The 24,339-nt window shown below is 41.3% G+C and overlaps 2 protein-coding genes across 2 annotated transcripts in view; one reads left to right on the top strand and one right to left on the bottom strand.

The window, feature by feature from the left end:
- Positions 1 to 948, top strand: part of cmc1 (C-x(9)-C motif containing 1) — a 19,234-nt gene extending 18,286 nt beyond the window's left edge. The window contains exon 4 of the mRNA XM_017703937.2: positions 1 to 948. Coding sequence (XP_017559426.1) covers positions 1 to 121 — 121 coding nt within the window. The 3' untranslated portion in view covers positions 122 to 948.
- A 3,456-nt stretch (positions 949 to 4,404) lies between these two features.
- Positions 4,405 to 22,202, bottom strand: azi2 (5-azacytidine induced 2). The gene is made up of 8 exons (XM_017703934.2): positions 22,024 to 22,202; positions 18,644 to 18,863; positions 12,796 to 12,912; positions 11,833 to 11,932; positions 11,409 to 11,560; positions 9,832 to 9,893; positions 8,799 to 8,929; positions 4,405 to 4,960 (listed from the first exon to the last, which is right to left on the bottom strand). The coding sequence occupies exons 2-8, from the start codon at positions 18,854 to 18,856 to the stop codon at positions 4,608 to 4,610; spliced, it is 1,128 nt and encodes a 375-aa protein (XP_017559423.1). The 5' UTR covers positions 18,857 to 18,863; positions 22,024 to 22,202; the 3' UTR covers positions 4,405 to 4,607.
- Positions 22,203 to 24,339: the final 2,137 nt, after the last annotated feature.

The following is a 24,339-nucleotide window of genomic DNA, read 5'->3' as shown; positions in this document are numbered from 1 at the left end:
CTATAAGGACCCGGAGTTCTTTGAGGAGTGTAAACAGGAGTATATGAGGGAGAAGCTGGAATATGAGAGGACTGGAATTCCCACCAAAAAAAGGAAGGAGAAATTGCCCACCAGCATGTAAAGAGCCGGAGATTCCTGATTAATGCCAAGCGCAGACACACGCCTGGCCGCTCAGAGCCGGAGCTGCATTATAATACAGACTCCGTCTCTGCGTCGCCGCCACTTTGATATTCATGATGGCCTCATATAAATCTTCACTAGCACCTAAAGCCTGATCAAAATTCATAGAGGATTTTTCTTTTTTTGTTTTTGAATCACAGCAGAGGATGATGGAGTGTTTCTCTCCTCAAGGGAATTATACGCAATCTTTTTCCTTTTTTTAAGAATGTATAGTTTTACTCTGCTCTGTGTTTTTGCAGTGTGAGCGTATCAGAGTTATGAATCTGTTATGAATGAGTTTCTTTCTCAGGCAGTACTCGCTTCACTTATTCACTCACAACCAACGTGGATACTATTTCAGATTATTTATAATCATATACAGCACTGTGCAAAAGTCAGTCATTGTCATTGTCATTTACTTAATTTCCAGTCAAAACTGCTGTTATTCATTTTCACCAAAAAAAACCCCACAAATTATCCAGAATCCTCAGTAGCTAACTCTACTCTCTCAGTGAGTCTCTCTTTCCCATCATTCCAGCTTCCATTCTTTTCAGGAGACTCACTTTCAGTTCCTCAAAGAATCTGCAGACTCACCTCCAAAGCTCAGTCGTAGAAGCTGGTTGATGATTTTCTGAAGTAATCAAGCGCATTCAGTGATACTGATTTCTGGACTCTGGGGTTTTCACTCCATTGTTCAGCTTCTTTGTTTGATGTGTCCATCTGCTTTTCTCAGTGAGGTTGTTCTTGACAGCTACACATCTTCAGACCCACAGCGCTGTCGTCTTCTCACAGTGGAAGGATGGACAAAAACACCTGTAGATATTTTCAGATCTGAAGCAGCATGATTTTCTCCGCTCTCTCAAACATGAAAGCTTCAAGTGCTGATTATCTGATGGGGGCAGTTTTGGGGTCAACCAGCTCTTCTGGGTGGTTGTTAGGAACCACATTTTCTCTGGAGCTTTTAATTAGTTTTTGAGCTTCATATATTGTTATATTTAGTTGTTGAGGCTTCTGTACAGTTTTCTAGTAAATACATGTTTTCTGCCTTTTTCCTGACACTGAAAACTGAGCTTTTGCACAGTGCTGTTAAGTCATGATAACATCTTTTCAAAGACCTGTTTTATCATATGAACATTCTTATTTAACTCCAGGTAATTTTACATCATCTGATCTTCTGCAGGTGTAATTAGATGATGTTTGTGGTGTTATAATTATATGATTGATAGTTCGTCTGTGAAATAAAGTGACATGAAGGCTGCATTTACGCAGTTCAGTTTGATTCAAGTGACTGATCTTTGGCCTGATATTGAAACAGCTGCGCAGGCTGGTCCAACTGGGTGAAGAAAGGAAAAGCAGATCTCAGAGCTTCACAGCCTCCTGTCTGAACACTCCTCCTCTTGCATCTTTCAATAATTATTGAAAAGTAATACTGAAAATGTATAATTATTATTATACATTTCTACCAAAACAGACACGACACACTGAAGGCCGAACATTTCCACACAATCAATGTCTGATTCATCAATAAATACAAATGTTTACATTAATTTATTTAATTTAATATTTACAAACAGTCTGCAGAGTGGTCATCCTATAAAATAATCTACACTAACTGTACATTGCATTTTGGTTCCCATAGCAGGTGCAGCTGGACCGTCACACGAACTCCACTGCCCGTAAAATCGAAAGAACGGAAAACAAACTGAGACCTTCATGAATGACCCTTCAGTAGGACAGTCGGGTGAAGTTAGAGCAGTTCCAGCAGGAGGCGGCGTTCCGTTGGAGGGGGAGTGATGGTGACAGTTTTCAGTTCCTGTCCAACACCAAACAGAACAAATCTCACATTTACAATTCAGACAGTGCTCTGATGTGTGAGAGCGTCTCTATGTCGGTTCCGTAGGGGGAGCGCGGCGGCTAAACTCATTTAAGGCGGTTTGTACAGGTTTACACACATGGAAGAGCGTTCTTATAAAAAGGTCCTGCTGAGGGAGAAACAATACAACAAAATGGCCCGTTTTAAAGGTGTCGCTTACAGGACCAACAAGCCTCTACTGGTCACTCCAGGCTGGAGGTATCCAGTTATGGTCCTGGAGGGCCTTCAGTCCAGCACAATTTGGAGATTAAGACGCCTGCAATGATTAGGCAACAAAGTTGATTATAGATAACATTAATTTTTTTAAATAACATGGTGTAACATTCATATGGTCAATCTGACAGACTGTAATACACTACAGGAAGTGTAGGGGGTGATATGGCTTCTATTGTTTCATTTAAAAAGCCTCTATAATGTTCATATGACCCACACAGTCATTCTGACACTGTAATACACTACAGGAAGTGTAAGGGGTGAAGTGACTTCTATATTTTCATTTAAACAGCTCTATAATGTTCATATGATCCACACAGTCATTCTGACACTGTAATACACTACAGGAAGTGTAGGGGGTGATATGGCTTCTATTGTTTCATTTAAAAAGCCTCTATAATGTTCATATGACCCATACAGTCATTCTGACACTGTAATACACTACAGGAAGTGTAAGGGGTGAATTGACTTCTATATTTTCATTTAAACAGCTCTATAATGTTCATATGATCCACACAGTTATTCTGACAGACTGTAATACACTACAGGAGGTGTAGGGGGCGATATGACTTGTATAGTTTCATTGAAAAAGCACTCAGAGAGAGAAACTGAAGTTATCTTACACAAATTCACTAATGGAAAGTTTAGTAGTGTGTCAGAGTCAGAAAATCAGCAAACTACGTTGGACTGAAGTTCTCTAGAACTCAAACTGAACATCCCTGTTTAGAGGTAACGTTATTCCCACTAACCTGACCATGGTGGTCAGGCATGGACCAGCAGCAGAAACACTTCAGCACAAACACCATCACACATTAATTTATCACATTAAATAATCACTTGGGTTCCTATCAAACCATTAAAAGAGCTCTGAACCTTCAGTTTAAAGGAAAGGGTTGCTAAAAATCTAGTGTATGCAATGTTTCACTGAACTCCAGTGTAGCTGATCATGTTTGGTGTTCAAATTTGGCTTCTTTAGTTTAGTGCTGGAGCTGTGAGTCTAGCTAAAACACTAGAAGTCAATAGTCATTCAAATCATTCTGCAAATACAGAACTTGTTTCATTACGGTGACGAAGGCTTGTAAATGTGGTTTAGGAATATCAACATGAAGCAAACTGAACTGTAGCTGAACGCTGTAAGTAGATGCTTTAGACAGCAGGTGTTGTGCTGAATTCTGACTCCACTGCAGAATCAGACTCCCCACATGCCCACACATCACACTGGAATATGGACACTACAGATGAGGCCCTTTAATGAAGACCTGGATGCAGTTTGAGCAGTTTTGAGGATTTATTTACAGGAAAGATTTGTTTAACTATTGACTTCTATTGTTTCACAACATAGCTCCACTAAACTAAACTTAGGAAGTTAAATTAACGAAGCAACATTTGGAAACCAAACATGTCCCATCTGATCAACTACACCTGAACTAAGTGGAGAGTTGAAAATCTGTTTTTTCACCAAACTGTTCCTTTGATAAGGGACAGCTTTAAGAAAATGCATCAGGATTCTTGTATATTTTCATAAATCCAGAAATGGTGTTTAAAATCAGCCTGAAGGAGCTGAGTGTTTGGGAAAGAATGAAGAAACACAGAGAGGCACCGACGATATGATCATCTAACTACAGCCGTAATCACTCGGCGTCTTTCACAGTAATGAGGATAAAACAGAACACGTGAACAGGAGCCCCTACAGCGTCAGTGGCACTCAGACCACAACTACATGGTTCAGACAGATTCTATATGGAGTGCATTTAAAACACACACACACACACACACACACACACCCCTCTCTGAAAGGCTATTTACACCCCAGGTGAGAGTGACACACCTGCCCTCAGCAGCAGACACAGTGCAGGTGTTCTGAGGTACCTCAGCCTGGACTTCAGACAGCAGCGTCACCACATTCTGCACTTTCCCACCAAACTGCATCCACCCTCACCCCAGGTCTTTATTCATAGCAACTGTTGTGAAGTTAGAGAAGCTTCACAGAACACAGATAAAAATGCCATTAAACTGTAAAACAGACTCAGTTTATATCACAATACCTACATTTACCAGTCTGTTCTATAGTTTCTCATTAGGCTGAATGAATAACTCTAAATGTAGGTATTGTGGTATAAACTGTGTCTGTTCTACAGTTTAATGGGATTTTTATCTGTGTTCTGTGAAGCTTCTCTAACTTCACAACAGTTGCTATGAAGTAGAACCTTTGGGGCAGAGCCTGGAGAGGATAGTTGGTCTTCTTTTGGTTGGACTGTGCAGGGAAACAATTGTTAAAGCAATCTTGCAGCCCGACAGAGAGGCTGGTGCTCTTTAAGGCAGGTAAGGTGTCTTTGCGGTCGGACGTGAGGGTCATCGGTCATTACGGCTTTGCCCATTCAGAGCTGGAGCCGCTGGACTTTGGCCCCTCCCAGAAAAGGGCATCGCAGGGCCGGGGGTGGCTGGGAATGGACCAGGACCCGTCATCCAGAGAGGGGGTGCCGTGGTTCTGCAGGGTGGGGGGGCCGCCGGGGCTGCCCAATGGGGCCGGACGTTGCAGCGGCCACTGAGTCTTCCATAAACTCTCCTGCAGATTCTCAGCCATTGGAGAGGCTCCAGGGCACCCCCCGCTGGAAGGGAGTGGTGGTGCGCTAGGGGGGCGAGGGACAGTCACTCTGACCGGAGAAGAGTTGGTCTCTACATCGTCCAGACACTGCACAGGGAGAGCAGAGGCAGCTGCAAACACACAATCAAATCCAGAAATCTTATGTCAAGATTTACATATCAAAAATTATTTTAACAAACAAAACAGCATCAGCACTCAATTCATGCATCCAGATCAGTTTAGCCACACCCGTTCAGCCTACAGCAATTTAGCACCGCCCACTCAGCCTATAGCAGTTTAGTACCACCCATTCAGCCTACGGTAATTTAGCACCACCCACTCAGCCTACAGCAGTTTAGTACCACCCATTCAGCCTACAGTAATTTAGCACCACCCATTCAGCCTACAGCAGTTTAGCTCCACTCATTCAGCCTACAACAGTTTAGTTCAACCCAGTCTGCCTACAGAAGTTTAGCCCCACCTATTCAGGCTACAGCATTTTAGCCCCACCCATTCAGCCTATAGTAGTTTAGCTCCATCCATTCAGCCTACAGCAGTTTAACCCAACCCACTCACCCTACAGCAGTTTAGCTCCACCCATTCAGCCTACAACCGTTTAGCCCCACCCATTCAGCCTACAGCGTTTTTTAGCCCCACCCATTTAGCCTTTTCTTAGTGTACAGTAAAAATGGTCAGTACTTAAATAACCCTGACCAGCTGAATGTTTCATTAGAGCATCATTAGTCCAGTTTAACTGGATTTAGTGCAGTGAGTGTATAACTATTATGTACCTACAGACTATCAGTATTTTAAAACAAAGTAAAGACAAAGTAAACATTAAAAGCTGCTGAACTGTGATGTCAAATCTGTAGCCTGTCTGTCTCAGCGAGGCTGTATTCATGTGCGTGTGCACATTAATTATAGAGGTAAGATGTATGTAAATGTAAAAAATGATCTCTCACAATGATTATGATTCTTAAGGAAATTATTCAGTTAATCATTAAATATTAAGTTTGACTATTCTCATATGAAGCAAGAATCAAGTTAAATGTAACTGGAGGAGCTATTTAGATAGCAGTGGAGTATAAACAATAACTGGATTAGTGAAAAACAACATTATAATTTTATTCAGGCCAAAAAATGAGCGTACACTTCATTGAAGTTATTGAATATTTACATATCATAAAAACTAATTCTAAAATTGACGTGACAATCATCTTCAGAGGCTATACTGCTGCAGCTCTCCTCCCTCACTAGTGTAATATCTCTCAGTAGAGACAGAAAACATATGAAGGAAAATCAAAAGAACTCCAAAAGTCTCTGAAACGAACACGCAGCTGCTCTTTATTCCAATTCACACCTGCCATTTCTGCTCCGAGCACACAGGCTGGCCGCTGCGCTCATAAACACGCCACAGGCGGGTGATTACTCTCACTCCACTGGATCTGATTGGAGAGAAGGAATATAAACCCACTGACGTGCTCCTCATCCGCTAACTTCATACCATCTGATGTATATGCAGCACGTCTGAGTTTGAATCTAGATACAGAAGCAGCAACGATCAAATCCAGCCGTCGCTCTTATAGCATTATAAACACGCTCGGCTGGACAGACGCGGCACTTGTTTCATCTACACATTCATGAGCTGCACAGAACAGAGGGGAGAGAGAGAGAGAGAGAGAGAGAGAGAGAGAGAGAGAGAGAGAGAGAGAGAGAGAGAGAGAGAGAGAGAGAGAGAGAGAGAGAGAGAGAGAGAGAGAGAGAGAGAGAGAGAGAGAGAGAGAGAGAGAGAGAGAGAGAGAGAGAGAGAGAGAGAGAGAGAGAGCGCTGATGAAAAAGGAAGCACACAGTTTACCTGCAGGATCACGGCTCTTATAACACACCACGTGAGTATTTATACCTCCCCACAAAACGCATGACACTGAGTTACTACATGAAATGGTTATGAATTCACTGCCTGATGACTGAGACACTGTTTAATGACAGTTTTGAGAACTTAAACTCCATTCATGGTGGAGGGATACATGCAGGGCGCTGTGAGGCAAAATAGTCCCCAAAGAAAACTTATTATTTCAGATTTTCCACTATTTTCCATCATCAACATTCCATATAAACCCAGAAGACTTGTCTAGGTTCACTGGTAGTTTTGTAAAGTAAATAAAATGTCTATATCTGTGTTGTAGTCATGGCAACCCTTGGTTCCTATCACCACCACTGTAAAGACATCTGAACCATTTCACAACAAACTGCTCTGAATCACTCTGATTACATCTCACACTCTGCGGAAATTCTGAAAAATGGGTGGAATTCCCCTAAAATGCTGCACTGAGAGCTAGTGCTGTAGTATTTGAGACAGAGTTTAACTAAGTTAGCCTACAGCATAAGGATAGAGGCTACTAAAAACCCCAACATTTTTAATATATGCTACAATACCACGATAATCATGATGATCACACACCAAATGCTGCAGTTTTGAGGATCTGTTAGAGTTTAAAGCTCTGCTGCTTTTAAAGCTCTAAATGACCTTAAAGCTCCTGAATGTCTATCTATGATCTCAGATCTGCAGACAACGACCTCCAAATACCTTCAGATAAACACAGAAAACGTGGAGACTCTTTCAGTTATTCTGCTTCTAAACTTACTTTTACTTTTTAAAACATATCTATAAATTAGCCTTTAATTACAGATCAACTCCTATTTTGTTTCTCCATTTCTCTATAAAATCAATTATAGTTACAAATCAACTACAATATATTCAATAAAGGGTGCATTCATTTAATTTCCAAAAAAATTCAGAACCAGTATTACTGTTATTGTCTATGCTCCAGTACTGTATATAGTCATTTGTAAAAGTCTGAGCACCCTGGTTAAATTCCATGTTGTTGATTTTCTGAATGTGAATAAGTAAACAGTATTTATAAGTAAAAAGTATTTATTGCAAAAAAAAGAAAAAAATACATATAGAATAATAAAAATGTGAAAGAGATTATTCTCTTCCAGAATGTTAAACTCAGTAAATAAACAGAACCTGTGCACTAAAGTGCTGTGTTCAAGTCTCTGCGGAGACACGTTCACTCAGGAAAAACAACTAATCATAAGACTGAACAGCTTCTCCAGTTAGAGTGCATTTTAACATTTACTCTGAAATAAGTATATAACAATCAAAATAACAATCAAACTGTGCTGTGACGACATCAGAGACTTCATGGTGGATCATTTCCTCAAGAACCAGAACTGAATCAGAAGAACTCTCAGATTAAAATGTTCCTTTTCCCCATCTAAAACCAATATCTCTCTGCACTGCAGACAGATCAGCGTTACTGTGCACATTTAGTCTGTTGGTCAGAACTTTATTCATATTAATAAAAGCTTATCCATCAAATTAGACATTCTACATTCTTCAAAAATATATTCTTCAGGGGTTCTTTAGTAAGGAAAATGGCTCTATACAGAACCAAAAATACTCCAAACACCCTTTGTATGATTAAAGAGTTCTCTGCAGGGTGAAAAGTTTTTTAGATTAATGGAGAATGTGCTGTAAAAGGTTCTATATAGAACCTTTTTGTTAAGCATTCTACATAGCACCAAAAAGTGTTTTTTCCTTTGTATACAAGCCAGTCATTGCAACAATAAAACCCTTTCCAGAAAAAAAAAAAGTTTTTCAGAAAAAGAACCACATATACCACAGCACCACTGTCTTTGGTGACCCCTTGAAAAACAACCATTTTTAAGAGAGTACACTCAGAGCAAAAAGTTCTATATAGTACCAAAAAAGGGTTCTTTGGCTTGTAACAATAGTGGAACCCTTTTTGGGTGCTGTAATCAATGTGCTCTATCAACCTGAAGAGCCCTTTGATGAGGCAAAGAACCCTTTTAACCATGCAAAGACAATGAGTGCAGTGTGTGCTGTGTGTACCGTGAGTACAGTGAGACAGTGTGTTCAGTGCATGCAGTGAGTGCTGTACTGACCTCTCCGGAGCACCGGGGGCAGCGGCCTGTCTCTGAGCTTCTTCATCAGATCAGACTGAGTTTTCACTAACGTACGCATACGGGACATTTCACTGCACATGTCTTCATATGACCTCATCACAGCCACCGCCCTGCAGGAAAAACAGGAAACACTGCAGCTCACAAACATAAAAATCATCAACACTGTCTGCACATAGAAAACATTTACAATACTGAGAAAACAGCCTTGCCTTGGACTGGTGCTGAAAAAATAAGCCTGCTACTTAACCTCATACATTCTCTTTCTATGCCATTTAGTCTGTAATTTTATGTAGAACTTGAGTTCCCTGTGTTGGAGAGTTCATGCCCACACATCAGCACACTGTGCTTCAGATTTAAAGGGGAATTCTACAGATTTTCCAAAATTCCATGTTAAGATGGTTAAGATGTAAACAGAGTGGTTTGGTTTGAAACACTCTTGAGAATTGTTCACAGCGGTGGTCATCCACCGCTCTGAACCAGAGGTCCACCTCAAAAAGCTCCTTCACAGAAAGTTACTACATGAAATGGTTATGAATTCCCTGCCTGGTTGCTGGGACGTTATCTTCATAATAATACAATAATGATAGCTTCATTTATAGTGGTGGCAGCTCAAAGTGCTTTAGAGAAGCTTTTGATCCTAAAACGCGTTAAATCCAGGGAACATAAATGGTGTTTGTGTTGTGAGGTGAAGAAAACTATTTTTTGGATTTTCCACCTTTATCCTTCCACTCCGAATGTCCTTGTTTATACCTCAGCCACTGAATTATCAGGATCTTGTTTTACAAAATATAAAAGGAACACACTAAACAAATGACTTATTAATGATCCATTATTATACAAACACACACAGCAATAACAAACAGATGTGAAAAACTATGGTCTCAACTGATTCCAGTCAAGACATGAGAGAAGCTATAACAGTCAACAGCACCATCTAGTGACTAGACTGAAAACACACAGACACAAAACAGCACACACACTCCAACACTCGCTCTCCAGTCACACCCAGTACCTGGAGTCCAGCGACACCTCCTGGCCTTCACCATTTTTAACAACTGAACTGTCTGAAACATCCTGCAAAATAAATAAATATATATAAATAAAACTGATCAATAACTGATTATTAATTACCTTTAAGTTGTGAGCTAATGGTGCTAAAACAGTCACATACACTCATTTCTGAATGGACCCGTATCACAGGAAACCCAAAGGTTCCTCCTTTTTCTAAAGAAATGAGTTTGGTTAAAAGAAAGTTGTCTCATAGTGAACAGGGTGTAATCAGTGACGGTGTTTGACTGACGGCACCATGCAGCGGTGTATCACCCCTCTAATTCTTCAGTGATATAAGATAAGATAAGAGATAAGCTAATCCTTTTAGTCCCACAGTGGGGAAATTCACAGTATTACAGCAGCAGCAGAGTAATAGAAGTAAGGCACTCAGTAATAGAAACGAGAAACAGTATAAACATTATAAATAAAAATAAATAAAATTAAAATAATAATAAATAAAATGAAAATAAAATGTAAAAAATAAAAGTTAAATCTCTAGTTAAATATGAAGCTGAAGTCAGGTATTCACCAGATTCTTCTACTCAAATTTTCCCATTCCACCTTAAATAGAGCAGCAGTTCTGGAGCTTCAGGCATCTGAACTGCTGGACTATTTAAGTTGGAGCGGGAAAGTTAGCTCGCTAGCTACTGAGACATTAGCATGCTATTAGTGATTGTTTTATGCTTATTATAAAGAAAATGACAAAAAAAATACACTGAAGCAACATTAGACTAAGATAATATGACAGTTAGTGTCATTTTTTAACAGAGAAAATTCTCACATCTGTGGGTTTCTTTGGTCTCTTACACTCCGTTTCGAGTGTCTCTGAAAAACCTCCATTTGTAGGGTCATGTAGACCCAATACTTCACTCTACCCCTCTCAACAAGAATCAGGACACCCTACACCTAAAGGAGATCACTCAGAACAGAGGGCTAAGGGCTCAGTGGTTGGCACGAGGGGTGAAACGGAACTGGGCCTCAAAGCACGAGTGTTCAACACTACAAGAAATCGATATCTGTTTTATTCCACCTCTGCAGGAGTTAGGAAACATTAGCGTGTTCTGCTACTGGAGGTGGCAGAAAAAAAAGGATTGAATTTTGTTTGCTGATCTGCTTTGATTCATAAATGTAAAAGCAGCATGTGACATAAAGAGTGGTTTAAAAATGGTCATATAAAAATGAATGATGACTCTTTTAGGTACAATCTTTGCAAAAATAGTGGAACCCTTTTTGGTGCTCTATAGAACCCTTTTTTAAAAGGTTCTACATTGAACCTTTTACAACACATTCTCCATCAATCTAAAGAACCATTTCACCATGTAAAGAACCCGTAAGTCATGCAAAGCGTTCTTTGAATGTTCATGGTTCTATATATAGAACTATTCTCTTTACTCAAGAACCCTTGAAGAACCCTTCTTGTATAATAAGCATGAGCCGTGATGTGTTAACCAGGGCTGAAAGAGTAGCCAATCAGACGCTGATGTTCTGCGCCGGTTCCTACAGTAGCTGTGGTCACTGATGAAGAGTGCGGACTCTCACCGGTGTGGCGGAGCAGAGTTTCTGCAGGCGGCTGTTCTCCAGTTTCAGTTGGTCCAGCTCCTCCTGCAGTGTGTGGAGCTGCACTCCAGTCTCACTGCAGCTACTGCGATCCACCTGCCAGTAATCCTGCGTTTCACTCAGGCTCTTCATCACTGAGAGGAACACAGCACACATGAAGACACTTATCAGCCTGTGTTACTCTAAAACCTGCACACACAGTGTATCGATAGCAGAACAGTGGCATCGTTCCATCTCCAGTCAGTGCTGCAGTGTTTAGTGTTTATCTAAATACTGCTCTGCCCTGTTTATTTTCTTCAAAATATGAAAGTGCAGAAACATTTCCTTTGGCTACTTTTTAACAACTGAGCTGGACTGGCCTGAGCAGGACTGAACAGGACTGAACTGAACTCTGTGTGCCGTGTACCTTGGCTGGTCTCCATCTCTGATCGGAGCTGCAGGATCTCCAGCTCTTTAGCCTGCAGCTGCTCCGTCAGCATCCGCTCAGACTCAGCTCGCTCCTTCTTCTGCAACACAGCACACAAACACCGCTTACTGACCAACAGCACCGGTCTGGTCCGGTCCACACGAGGATGAAAACGAAACTGAGAGCACTGTTTGTGTGTTATGGTGATAGTGGGTTCTGCAGGACTGACATCACAGGAGGCTGCAATGTTCAAATAAGCCAGTTACCAATCAAAGTGTGCTGTGATCATTCTGACCAGTCACAGCTCCAGATGAGTCTCTGTGGGTGTTTTGGTGAATCTTACACATGTAATCCAACAAAAGGAAATGACTTTGGTTAAGGTAACACAGATAAGCTTTATCCAGTGTGCTCTTAAAGGGTTCATATCATGGAAAATGTTCTTTTTTAAATTAAAACAGATGTAAAAAGCTCAAATCCTGACAATCCATATATGCAAAATAAGCTGAAAAACTGCCCATTTTCAATCAATCACTAACCTTAACATTACTCAGAAACACACTGAGAGTGACCCAGTGTTGCCAAGCATTCATGCATGACTATACTGAAAAGAAAAGGGCTTGAAAAATAAAAATGGAATTTAATCAACAAAATAGAATAATTAATAAAACAAAAATAAATACACGTAAAATACAGATGAAGAAATATATCATTAAAAAACAAGTAAATAAAATGATAGCTAAAAATAAAAAATAGCTAATTATTTTTAAAAAATCTTTCTGAATGAGATCACAATACAGGACAGGCAATGAGAACAGATGTGTGTGTATATATTATATATATATATATATATATATATATATATATATAATACCGCAAGCCCTCCTGCCACAGCATTTGTCATCATCGTAACTGTAATACGGTATTTTGTGTTGCTGTAGATGTGAGTGTGACGGCACCAAGTACCAGTTTATTCAGCTCTGCCTGCAGGTCCTTCTTCTCCATATAGATTCCTCGATAAGCACTGAAGGCTTTGTTCATGTATTGTGGCCCCTCAGAGGGTGGAGCTTCAGGTCTAAACAGCTAAACACAAACAAACAAATAAACAAACAATGCAGTTAGAACACGCTACTGATTACACAACATTCACCAGCTCTAATCATCAAATCTGAGCATAAACATTTAAGCCAACTCATCTAAACTTATCAATATCATCTATAATTCCAACAACAATAATACTAATAATTTGTGCAGTATAAAGCGGATGTGTTTATTTTACATGCACACTGATGCAAACATATAGTCAATGTTCAATTTAAAGACATTTTATGCTGTGCTTTTGGTTATACTACTGACTCTACCCATAAAATAAACAATACAGAACACAGCTAGGGTCAATAATACAGCATTTAATCTGTTATTTTAGGAAAACAATCACAAATACATTATCCTGCTGTTTTAAACACACAGAGATGCTTTTGTTTATTTATTATTTGATGAAGATTTCAACACTATCAAGTCAGGTCAGTGGGGGAGCTGTGCATTCGCTAACTCAAACTCCACCTACAAGCTCAGCTATTGGCTCAAGAGCTGCTAAATGCTGTCGTTTTATTGGCTCCCTATCAAAACATTCATGAATTAGGGTGCTCTTCATGTAAATGAGGGGCTGGTGGGCTGGCGCTTGATTTCATGTGCTGAGGCTGATTGTGCTGAAATATCGTATAAAAGTTGAACAAGAATTTCGTGAGTAGTTCATCTTTTTTTAATCAACTTTGGTCACTGATGGCTGTCGACCCCTCAAAGCATCCCTGATGTATTTCTACACCTCCAGCACAGCTGTAAGTGACCAATAAAGCAAATGATGTTTAGCCGCCCCTTGTCAAATAACGTTCTGTTGATTTTCAAGTGAAACGACCTGAACGTACTGAACTACTGAACTTACATCAAGGTTTATCTCCTATGTATTCATGTAAAAGAAGGCAGAATAATGTTAAATCAGCCATGGTAAAGAGACAATCTTCCCTTACCTAGGATTTGCAGTCAGAGATGCTCACTTTACTATGAGTTATTTGATGTGAATTTGTTTTCTTTTATCCAAATATATGAGTAATGTGTTGTGTGCTGTTCAGACACTCCCTTAATGACTAAAGTGTCAGTGTCTGCATTTACATGCCGAGATTTTCTCCAATCCAACTGAATATATTCCAATTATATATTAAGACTGAGGTGTTTATTTTCACTCTATTCAATAATCTGTTGGAAAAACTTTGTTTACATGCTCACTACAAGTAATGAGATTCAAAATGATGCACGTGTAGCGAACCACTTAGTGTAGACGTTACCCCGACAACCAGCATTACGTGAGTCCAGTCAGAGTGAGACGAGCAGCAGTGGGCAGTGCTTGTGTTTTTAACTACTTTAAAATTATGTCAGACTCAGGAAAACATGTCCTTATTAAAGAAGGCAGAGAGGAAGACGTGTTCTGAGACACATAAGCTGGACGTCCGTCCCACCACCAACTTTTAAAGATCAGAACATAAACTTCGTCTCCTCTGCAGACCAGTTTCTGGCATGTTGGACGGTATGAACTTTAACTATGACGTGACACACATGCAGAACGGATTTAAACTTTCCCATAGGGAATATAATCAGATACAGGTGTTTACACTGATAGTGTTATTCTATTTAACGGGTACTTCACAGCATTACCCACCTCTTTCAGACGGATAGAAACTGTATTCCTAATGGCCTCAATCAGACTAGACTATTCTGACTGAGGTGTTTACATGGACGTATTCTATTCCGATTGAACCATTAGTTGGAATATTAACACGCTGCCCACAGCAAAAATATTACTTTGTGTCACAAGGTTTCGGGAATATGAAAGAAAGTTTATTAGAATATTCAAGGCTTGCTTCTTTACTTTGTTCTTTATTTTGAAGACTGTTGCATTTAAGTTTCAGTACACTGGAGATGCTGTGTTGTAGCTTAATTTAAACTCTTATTCTCCAGGATATATTTTGGTTTATCCATCTGAATCTACATGACCAAATAATATGGCAAATTATTCAGCAACTGCATAAAATAAATATAAACATTTTTCGTTTATTTACTTATTTTTCCCCTCAGATTAAGAGAAATGTGTTTTATGATCAGACATATCACCCCTATGAAAACAAGAAAACAGGGCTTGTGTACCCTGCCCAGATCAGGGTTACCGGGGCCCCACCCTGGAGACAGGCCTGGGGGAGGGGCTCACCAGCGAGCGTCTGGTGGCCGAGCATTCACTCATGGTGCCCGGCTGGGCCCAGCCCAAAGGAGCTACATGAGCCCCCCTCCCATCGACGGGAGGGGCAGTAGTAGGGGTTCGGTGCATTGTGGATCGGGCAGTGTCCGAAGGCGTGGGCCTTGGCGTTCTGATCCTCGGTTGCTGAAACTGGCTTTTGGAACTTGGAATGTTACCTCACTGACGGGGGAGGAGCCTGAATTGGTGCATGAGGTTGAGAGATACCGGCTAGATATAGTCGGGCTCACCTCAACACACAGCTTGGGCTCTGGGTCCAATCTCCTTGAGAGGGGCTGGTCTTTATTCTTTTCTGGAGTTACCCATGGTGAGAGGCGGCGGGCAGGTGTGGGCTTTCTCATAGCCCCTCGACTCGGCGCCTGTATGTTGGGGTTTTCTCCGGTGGATGAGAGGGTAGCTTCCCTACGCCTTCGGGTTGGGGAACGGGTCCTGACTGTTGTCTGTGCTTATGCACCGAACAGCAGTTCAGAGTACCCAGCCTTCCTAGAGTCCTTGGGAAGGGTGCTTGAAAGTGCTCCTCCTGGAGACTATATTGTCCTACTGGGGGACTTCAACGCTCATGTGGGCAACGACAGTGAGACCTGGAGGGGTCTGATTGGGAGGAATGGCCTCTCTGGTCTGAACCCGAGTGGTGTTCAGTTTTTGGACTTCTGGTGAGTTGGATCAGGTGGGGGGGTGGGGGTGTGCTGGTCAGACCAGGCAAACCCAAACATATAGTGAGGGTTTGGTGGGAACTTCTGGCAGAAGGACCTGTCAGATTGATCTTCAACTCACACCTCCGTCAGAACTTTGACCAAATATTGGGGGAGGTGAGGGACATTGACTCAGAATGGGCCATGTTCCGCTCCTCCATTGTTTAAGCGGCTGACTGTAGCTGTGGTCACAAGGTAGTTGGTGCATGTCGGGGCGGTAATCCTTGAACCCGGTGGTGGACATCCCAGGTGAGAGATGCCGTCAAGCTGAAGAAGGAGTCCTACCGGGCATGGTTGGCCTGTGGGACACCAGAGGCAGCTGGCAGGTATCGACAGGCCAAGCGATCTGCAGCTTCAGTTGTTTCCAAGGCAAAAACCCCGGTGTGGGAAGAGTTTGGTGAGGCCTTGGAAAGTGACTTTAAGTCGGCTCCAAAAAGATTCTGGCAAACCGTCAGGCGACTCAGAAGGGGAAAGCAGTGTGCCACTAGCACTGTATATAGTGGAGATGGTGTGCTGCTGACTTCGACTGAAGACGTCATTGGGCGGTGGAAGGAATACTTTGAGGACCTTCTCAATCCGACCGACACATTCTCCAGTGAGGAGGCAGAGTCTGGGGACACGGGAATAGGCTTGTCAATTACTGAGGCTGAAGTCGCTAAGGTAGTTAAAAAGCTCCTTGGCGGCAGGGCTCCAGGGGTGGATGAGATCCGTCCCGAGTTCCTCAAGGCTCTGGGTGTTGTGGGGCTGTCTGCTGACACTCCTTTTCAACATTGCGTGGACATCAGGGGCAGTGCCACTGGATTGGCAGACTGGGGTGGTGGTCCCTCTTTTTAAAAAGGGGGACCGGAGGGTGTGTTCCAACTACAGGGGAATCACACTCCTCAGCCTCCCTGGTAAGGTCTATGCAGGGGTACTGGAGAAGAGAGTCCGACTTATAGTCAAACCTCGGATTCAGGAGGAGCAGTGCGGGTTCTGCCCTGGTCGTGAAACACTGGGCCAACTCTTTACCCTCTCCAGGATTCTGGAGGGTTCATGGGAGTTTGCCCAAACTGTCCACATGTGCTTTGTGGATTTGGAGAAGGCATTCGACTGTGTTCCCCGGGGTATTCTGTGGGAGGTGCTTTGGGAGTACGGGGTACATGGCTCTTTGCTACGAGCCATTCAGGCCCTGCACGAACAAAGCAAGAGTTTGGTTCGCATGGCCGGCAGTGAGTCAGACTCGTTCCCAGTGAGAGTTGGACTCCGTCAGGGCTGCCCTTTGTCACCGATTCTATTCATAATTTTTATGGATAGAATTTCTAGGCGCAGTCAGGGGATGGAGGGTGTCCAGTTTGGTGACCTCAGGTTCACATCGCTGCTGTTTGCAGATGATGTGGTCCTATTGGGGACATCAGGCCGTGAACTTCAACTTTCGCTGGATCAGTTTGCAGCCGAGTGTGAAGCGGCCGGGATGAGAATCAGTACCTCTAAATCCGAGACCATGGTTCTCAGGCGGAAAAGGGTGGAGAGCCCTCTCTGGGTCGGAGATAGGCTCTTGCCTCAAGTGGAGGAGTTCAAGTATCTCGGGGTCTTGTTCACGAGTGATGGTACAAGGGAGTGGGAGATTGACAGGCGGATTGGTGCTTGGTCAGCAGTGATGCGGGGTCTTTACCGGTCTGTTGTGGTAAAGAAAGAGCTGAGCCATAAGGCAAGGCACTCGATTTACTGGTCGATCTACGATCTGGACCTCACCTATGGTCATGAGATTTGGGTAATGACTGAAAGAACAAGATCGCGAACGAATACAAGCGGCCGAAATGAGTTTCCTCCGCAGGGTGTCTGTACTCTCCCTTAGAGATAGGGTGAGAAGTTCGGTCATCCGGGAGGGACTCGGAGTAGAGCCGCTGCTTCTCCACGTCGAGAGGAGCCAGCTGAGGTGGTTCTGGTTAGGATGCTTCCTGGACGCCTCCCTTGGGAGGTGTCACAGGCAAGTCCACCTCGGAGGAGACCCCCGGGGAAGACCCAGGACACGCTGACGTGACTATATCACCCAGCTGGCCTGGGAATGTCTCGGAATCCCCCCAGGGAGCTAGTGGAAGTGGCTGGGGAAAGGGAGGTCTGGGCCTTATTGCTTAGGATGCTGCCCCCGCGACCTGAACCCCAGAGAAGCGGAAGATGATGGATGGATGGATGGATGGATGGATGGATGGATGGAAGGATGGATGGAAGGATGGATGGAAGGATAGATGGAAGGATGGATGGATGGATGGATGGAAGGATGGAAGGATGGAAGGATGGATGGATAGATGGATGGATGGACATACTGCTATATAATTTTTACAGAGCAGATCACTAAAGAGACACCATCTGTTTATAGTTTATAGCCCAGATTTGTGAAAAAAAATGGGTCAACTTTCAGTAGAAAAAAAATTGTGAGCTCAGCTTCTATTATTATAAGGGTTTAAAATTACATCACCTATCTATTTGACTGGAAAGAATACAGTTACAGCCTCATATAACACCCACCTTTTGAATGTAGCTTATAAAATATGAACGTTATGAAGAATATGATGAAGTGTGTTTTGGAACCACCGGTGGGCCCAAGGAGTTGAAGAGGTTAATATAGTATGATGTAGGAGTGAATTTGTCTTCAACACTAAAGACTAGAGAAGCCACAGAACCCTGAGAAACTAACCACAAAGAAACACTCAGAGGCTGTTTCGAACGATCACTGACAGACCCACACAGTAAAACAGGAAATAAACAATACCAGTTCATCGTGTTTAGAGTCTCTGATATGTGTGAAACTGCAGGAGCTGAATTTCACTACATGACTGACCTTGTCCTCCAGCTGTTTAACACGTTTGCGCAGCAGCGTGTTTTCTTTCTCTGTGTCCCGCAGGCGCTTCTTTATGTCTTCGTATGCCGTTACCAAAGCGAAGTGGGAGGCCACGGACTCGTCGCCCGAACACACGGCCACCGGACTCTCCGCCATGTATGCTGTCTCATGCTTCAGGATGCAGATATCGTCGTCCACCAGCGGCGACTCCATACTGGAACTGACACACACACACACACACACACACACACACACACACACACACACACACACACACACACACACACACACGTCCCCCTCAAATCACTGGACTTCATATTTGGAACATTCATTGACTGAAATGTTTTCTTTCCAATGATGTAAACTTTCAAAAATTTCTTGCTGGTCTTGCTTTTAACAGGATTTTTCTCCCTGTTTTTAACAGCTCATAAATCAGAAAGCTTTATTAGATAAAGACTCAAACCTAACTAGACAATGTGGACTGTAAAGTGTTCAATAAATGTAAAAATCAGAAAGCTGTGATGTGCTGCAGTGCAGAGACACAGAGGGCCAAAATTTTGCTAACCAAAAAAAAAAAACCAGATTTTAAAAACTAAAACACTGAAGCAAAATCTAATTGAAAATGAAGTTAAACCCCAATCAGTTAAACCTGATTGATACCAAACAATCAGATTAAAGCTGAAATGATGATGATAACAGCGGCGTTAGAGGAGTGAAGAGCAGTATAGCTAATATGAGCTGAAAGCTGCTCTAACAGGATTGTTTTCAGGATGGTTTAAAGTGTCCAGTGTCAGGGCTCTTCTAATGCTCTCTGTCCACTGGGTCCATTTTTAGAGCAGCACAGAATCTTCACCTTCATTAACATTCATTTAATGGCAAAAAAAGCGCCAAGGCCACACCCCTTTAACCATCCCCATATTTGAGACACCGATTACACATTGCAGAGTGTGTCCTGGGCTCAATGTGTGAGCATTTCCTGAAAGTATTAATCAGATTTGGAACGGTCTGTCAATCAGTAAATGAAAAAGGACTGACTCAGAGGTCAGAGATCAGTTTTACTGTGTTTTTTTTTTGAGGGGAACTAAACATGGAGCTGCATTTACTTCAGTTATAAGAAAACTGTTGCTGATCCTCCAGGAACCTTCATGATAAAAACAGTTAATCCTTCAGCCTTGTGTCGAAATCTCAATTTAAAGAGAGTGATTTTTAAATCACAAGAGCTGCAATTTAAATTATAGATTTTTTTTATCAATGTTGTCTTAACTGGTGAACATTACCCAAATATCACATTAAACTGTCTGTAGGTGAGTTAGACCTGTTCTGAAGTTCTGAAGCCATGAAAAAGTGGACAATCTGGTCTTCTTGGCCAAAATAACAGGCCTGGACTTCAATTTACAGAGAATAAATGTAGTTTTGTTCTAACTGAAGTTTGGGGAAGGAGCATGGCTGAAACCCCTCCTTCTTCCAATCTAACGCCCTATAAATTCACATCCTCACCTTCTGTTCCAATTAAATATTCGTGGTCCCTACCATCTCCCCCCTGTTCCTCAGTCCTGCATCTGTTCTACAGCAGCTATGAGTGTTCAGCCTTCTATCTACAGGCAGAATCTGCCCAGAACTCCAGCCCAAGTTCTCAAAGTTCTTCCCTTCCTCAATCAGTCTTCCCTCATACTACCACCACCATGTCCAAGGCACAGTCTGAACTCACAAATCACATTAAAATCACAGCCGCAATATCAGTCAGAAAAATTCGAATTAGATATTTTCCCAAACTGTTCAGTCTCACTTCATGAGCTCCTCAGACAGTTTTTCTCAGTATCATGTGCTACTTTAGAAACCCGTGAGGTGGTGATAGGTAGGGCTGGTTTTATAAGAGTACGTGTGCTGCAACATTCCCAACTCATTCTTTTACAATATGGAATGCTGAGTATGTACGAAGCACTATAATGTTTATAAGCCTGACTGTCAAAACACTACACACACATAGTTAAAGGCTCTGTTTTCTATAGGGCTTCATGAAATACCCCTTCATCCCGAAGCATTTCTTCTCATTCTCTAAAAATATATATTTTTTAATTGGATTTTTGGATTTCCATTCATTTTTACTGTAAGAAAATGTCTAAAACCAATTAGACATTAAGTTAAAATTATTTTAATTCTTGCTTTATGAAAATGTGTTTTTATGTCTCTGGGATTTCATCGATATCAAAAATCACCTCTACAGTTAGAAAAAAGCCCAGTTATTTAAATGTGGGTGTGCTCACAGCCTAAGCCCCTCCCATTTTGCTTTGATACGCTGCTCTCCAGTGTTTAGTTCTGATCACTAACACAGTGAAAGATGGTGAATGAGATGCTCAGACACCTTTACAATCACATTCACTGATTCGATACGGTCATTTATACTGTTTATTTATGTTGTACTGAAAACACTGTGATCTTAATCTACCTCTCTAAGCACTCTAAACAAGACCAGATTGATATTACAGTATCAGAAATGTTCTATGACACTGAATTTCGGTACTAAAACCCAGACAAACCCTTTTTATAAGCAATCCTGAAATAGAAGGCCCGGGTGTGATCTTAGACTCTGGACAATGGTTCTACACAGAATTATACATACATTATACATACATACACACATACATATATACATACACATACATACATACGTATGTATGTACATACATATACATACACATACACATACATATACATATACATATGTATGTGTGTGTGTGTGTGTGTGTGTGTGTGTGTGTGTATTAGTCATAGTTTATCTATGACAGTAAAGCTTAAATCACCGGTCTGTAAAGCACTCTGAGCTGCCAGCGTAATGAAAATTGCTCTATAAACAAATACCATAATTATTATCATTATATAAGCCTTATTTATTCCGATTACATCGTATAACGTGATCTTCAGTGTCGTCAAAAGCGAAAGAGAAAGTGCTGCTGTGGGCTTATTTCACGTAAATGAAAGCATGACGGAAATAAACCTTTAACAGTGGCTAAATCTCCAAATAAAATGTGAAAACCTCCACTTATCATTATAGAACGGCTGTATTCAGTAAGACAGAACAGCAGCCACAATATTTAACGTAAAACACGCAGAGCTTAAAGACTCATTCAGGTAGATCTAAAGCCAAAACAGCTCGAAATGAAGCAATAATGACTAAGGATAAATAATGATCAGGATGAGATTTGCTGCTCATAAAGCTGAGCGTTAGCTTCTTTTTTTTCGCAATTGTACGTTCTACCTTAAATGGTGCAGCAGTTACACTAGAGAGCCTCAGGAGCTCTAATGTAACCGCTGCACCATTTAAGGTAGAACGGACAATTGTGAAAAAGAAGCTAATGCTTAGCTGCGAGAGTTGGACTTACCGAGAGCTTCACTACAAAACTAACACAATATCGACCATCCTAGGACTCCAGCTCTAAAAGAGACGCTGCAAAATCCCCCGGTTGTCTTGTCTTTTCTCTATAAACCCGCAGAAAGAAAGAAAATAAAGCCGAAGCAGGAACGGCGGACATAAACAGACAGCAGGAAACACGTCACCGCCCTGGCGATGATGACGCCGACACCGCATCCGGCGGATGCCAAACATTTGAACAAATACATAAATACGTAACGAAGATTGCTTCATTTTATCCTCTGCATACAGCACACATATGCAGCGTGTACTGTACTGTGATGTGACAGTAAATATCAGAAATATCATCCTATTTTCCCCAGACGTGATTATTTTACGTTCCTACATGACTGAAATGTGAGTCACTGATCGTGACAGAACAGTAAAGTCCACAGATGAAAAGTTCCAGGGGAAAGTCCAGGTGAGATTTAACTGGTTGCTGGTGTTTATTACTACAATTGGCTGGCGTTTAGCAGACCTAACTGGATTTTCAAACTGGTTTCTACTGGAATTTGCACTCCAGTAGGCACCAATAGAAGTGTTCTAATTTCCAGGTAAAAACAGTTGAATTCTGTACAGGTATGAGTCCACTGGTCACTTGTGGAACCAGTGTGATTTTCCAACTGCCATTTACAGTACAATACTGTAGTATACTACACTTTAATACAGTAAACAATGTAGTATACACCTACAGTATTACCTTAGAAAAGCATGACTTCTTTTCAATGCTATAATATACTACATTTTACTATAACTACTATTGTAAACAAGCTAGTAAACAACTACAGATTTATCTTGAAATACTATAGTATACTAAATTAGACCATGGTAAACAGTAAACAGTCTGGTAAATGACTACAGCATTACCTTAGCATACTTCAGTATACTACACAATTAAGCTGTTACTATAGTAAACAACCTAATATAAATAGTATTACCATAGATCTTTACAACGTCTTTATAATGTTTTAGTTTACTACATTCATACATTTTACTGCATTTTATTTAATCTAGTGTGCAACTACAGTATTACTTTACAATACTTCAGTATCCCCCAGTTTACTACAACCCCATTCTCAAAAAAGTTGGGATGATGTGCAAAGTGTAAAAAAACAGAATGCAATGATGTGCAAATCATTTAAACCCTTTGTTTCATTGAAAATAGTACAAAGACAACATATGAAATGATGAAACTGAGAAATTTCATTATTTAAAAAAAATTGCCCATTTTGAATTTGATGACAACAACACATTCCACAAAAGTTGGGACGGGAGCATATTTTTCCCGCTGTGCATAATATACTGTAAACACTAATGTGTTTTATATGGCCATTCCAATTCACTGATTCCTATGTGAAGCTGATTGACAGCTAACTGTAGTTCCTGTGTGCTGTATGAATATGGAGAATAGACTGAACATATACACTGCTTCACTTCTCTGTTGTTTCTGTAACTATAGCCATGTAGTTAACTAGGTATCACTGAGATATAGTTAAATATAATTTGCTAGTGCTGTAAAGGCAACATGGCAGAAAAATCTATACAGAAATCTAATATATGTCTGTGGTGTTCAGACAGAGGATAATCCACTTGCATAAGAAAGGACAAAGTCAAATATTGAGGCTTCTTGGTCATTTTCTCACATTCATTCTGCTGCTTTTCACTGAAAAACCAATACCTTGTACATAATGACCATTTTAACCTAATCACACCTAATGTTGAATCTGGCCGACTTCTCAGTCACACCTGGTTCAACAGCTAAAAATCTTGGCGTTATCATAGATTCAGATCTAGCATTTGATAAACACATATCTAATGTTACTAAAACAGCTTTTCTACATCTCCGTAACATCGCCAAGCTAAGAAATGCTTTATCCTTACATGACGCAGAAGAATTAGTACATGCCTTCATTACGTCAAGGCTAGACTACTGTAATGCGCTACTGTCAGGATGTTCTAGCAGTAACTTAAATAAACTTCAGCTAGTTCAAAATGCTGCAGCCAGGGTCCTTACTAAAACTAGAAAATTTGACCATATTAGTCCAGTCCTATCAGCTCTTCACTGGCTTCCAGTCAAATTCCGCATAGACTATAAAATTCTCCTGTTAACGTATAAAGCCCTACATGGGCTCGCTCCTGAGTATCTGAGAGACCTTATCTCCTATTATGAACCACCACGATTACTTAGATCACAGGGTGCTGGCTTCCTAGTAGTTCCCAAAATTCAGAGAAGCTCTGCAGGAGGAAGAGCTTTCTCTTATAAAGCGCCCCAACTCTGGAATAATCT

The sequence above is a fragment of the Pygocentrus nattereri genome, chromosome 24 (assembly GCF_015220715.1).
Source record: "Pygocentrus nattereri isolate fPygNat1 chromosome 24, fPygNat1.pri, whole genome shotgun sequence".
NCBI lineage: Eukaryota > Metazoa > Chordata > Actinopteri > Characiformes > Serrasalmidae > Pygocentrus > Pygocentrus nattereri.
Note: the sequence above shows the minus strand (reverse complement) of the source record. Positions and strands in the feature narration are given on the sequence as shown.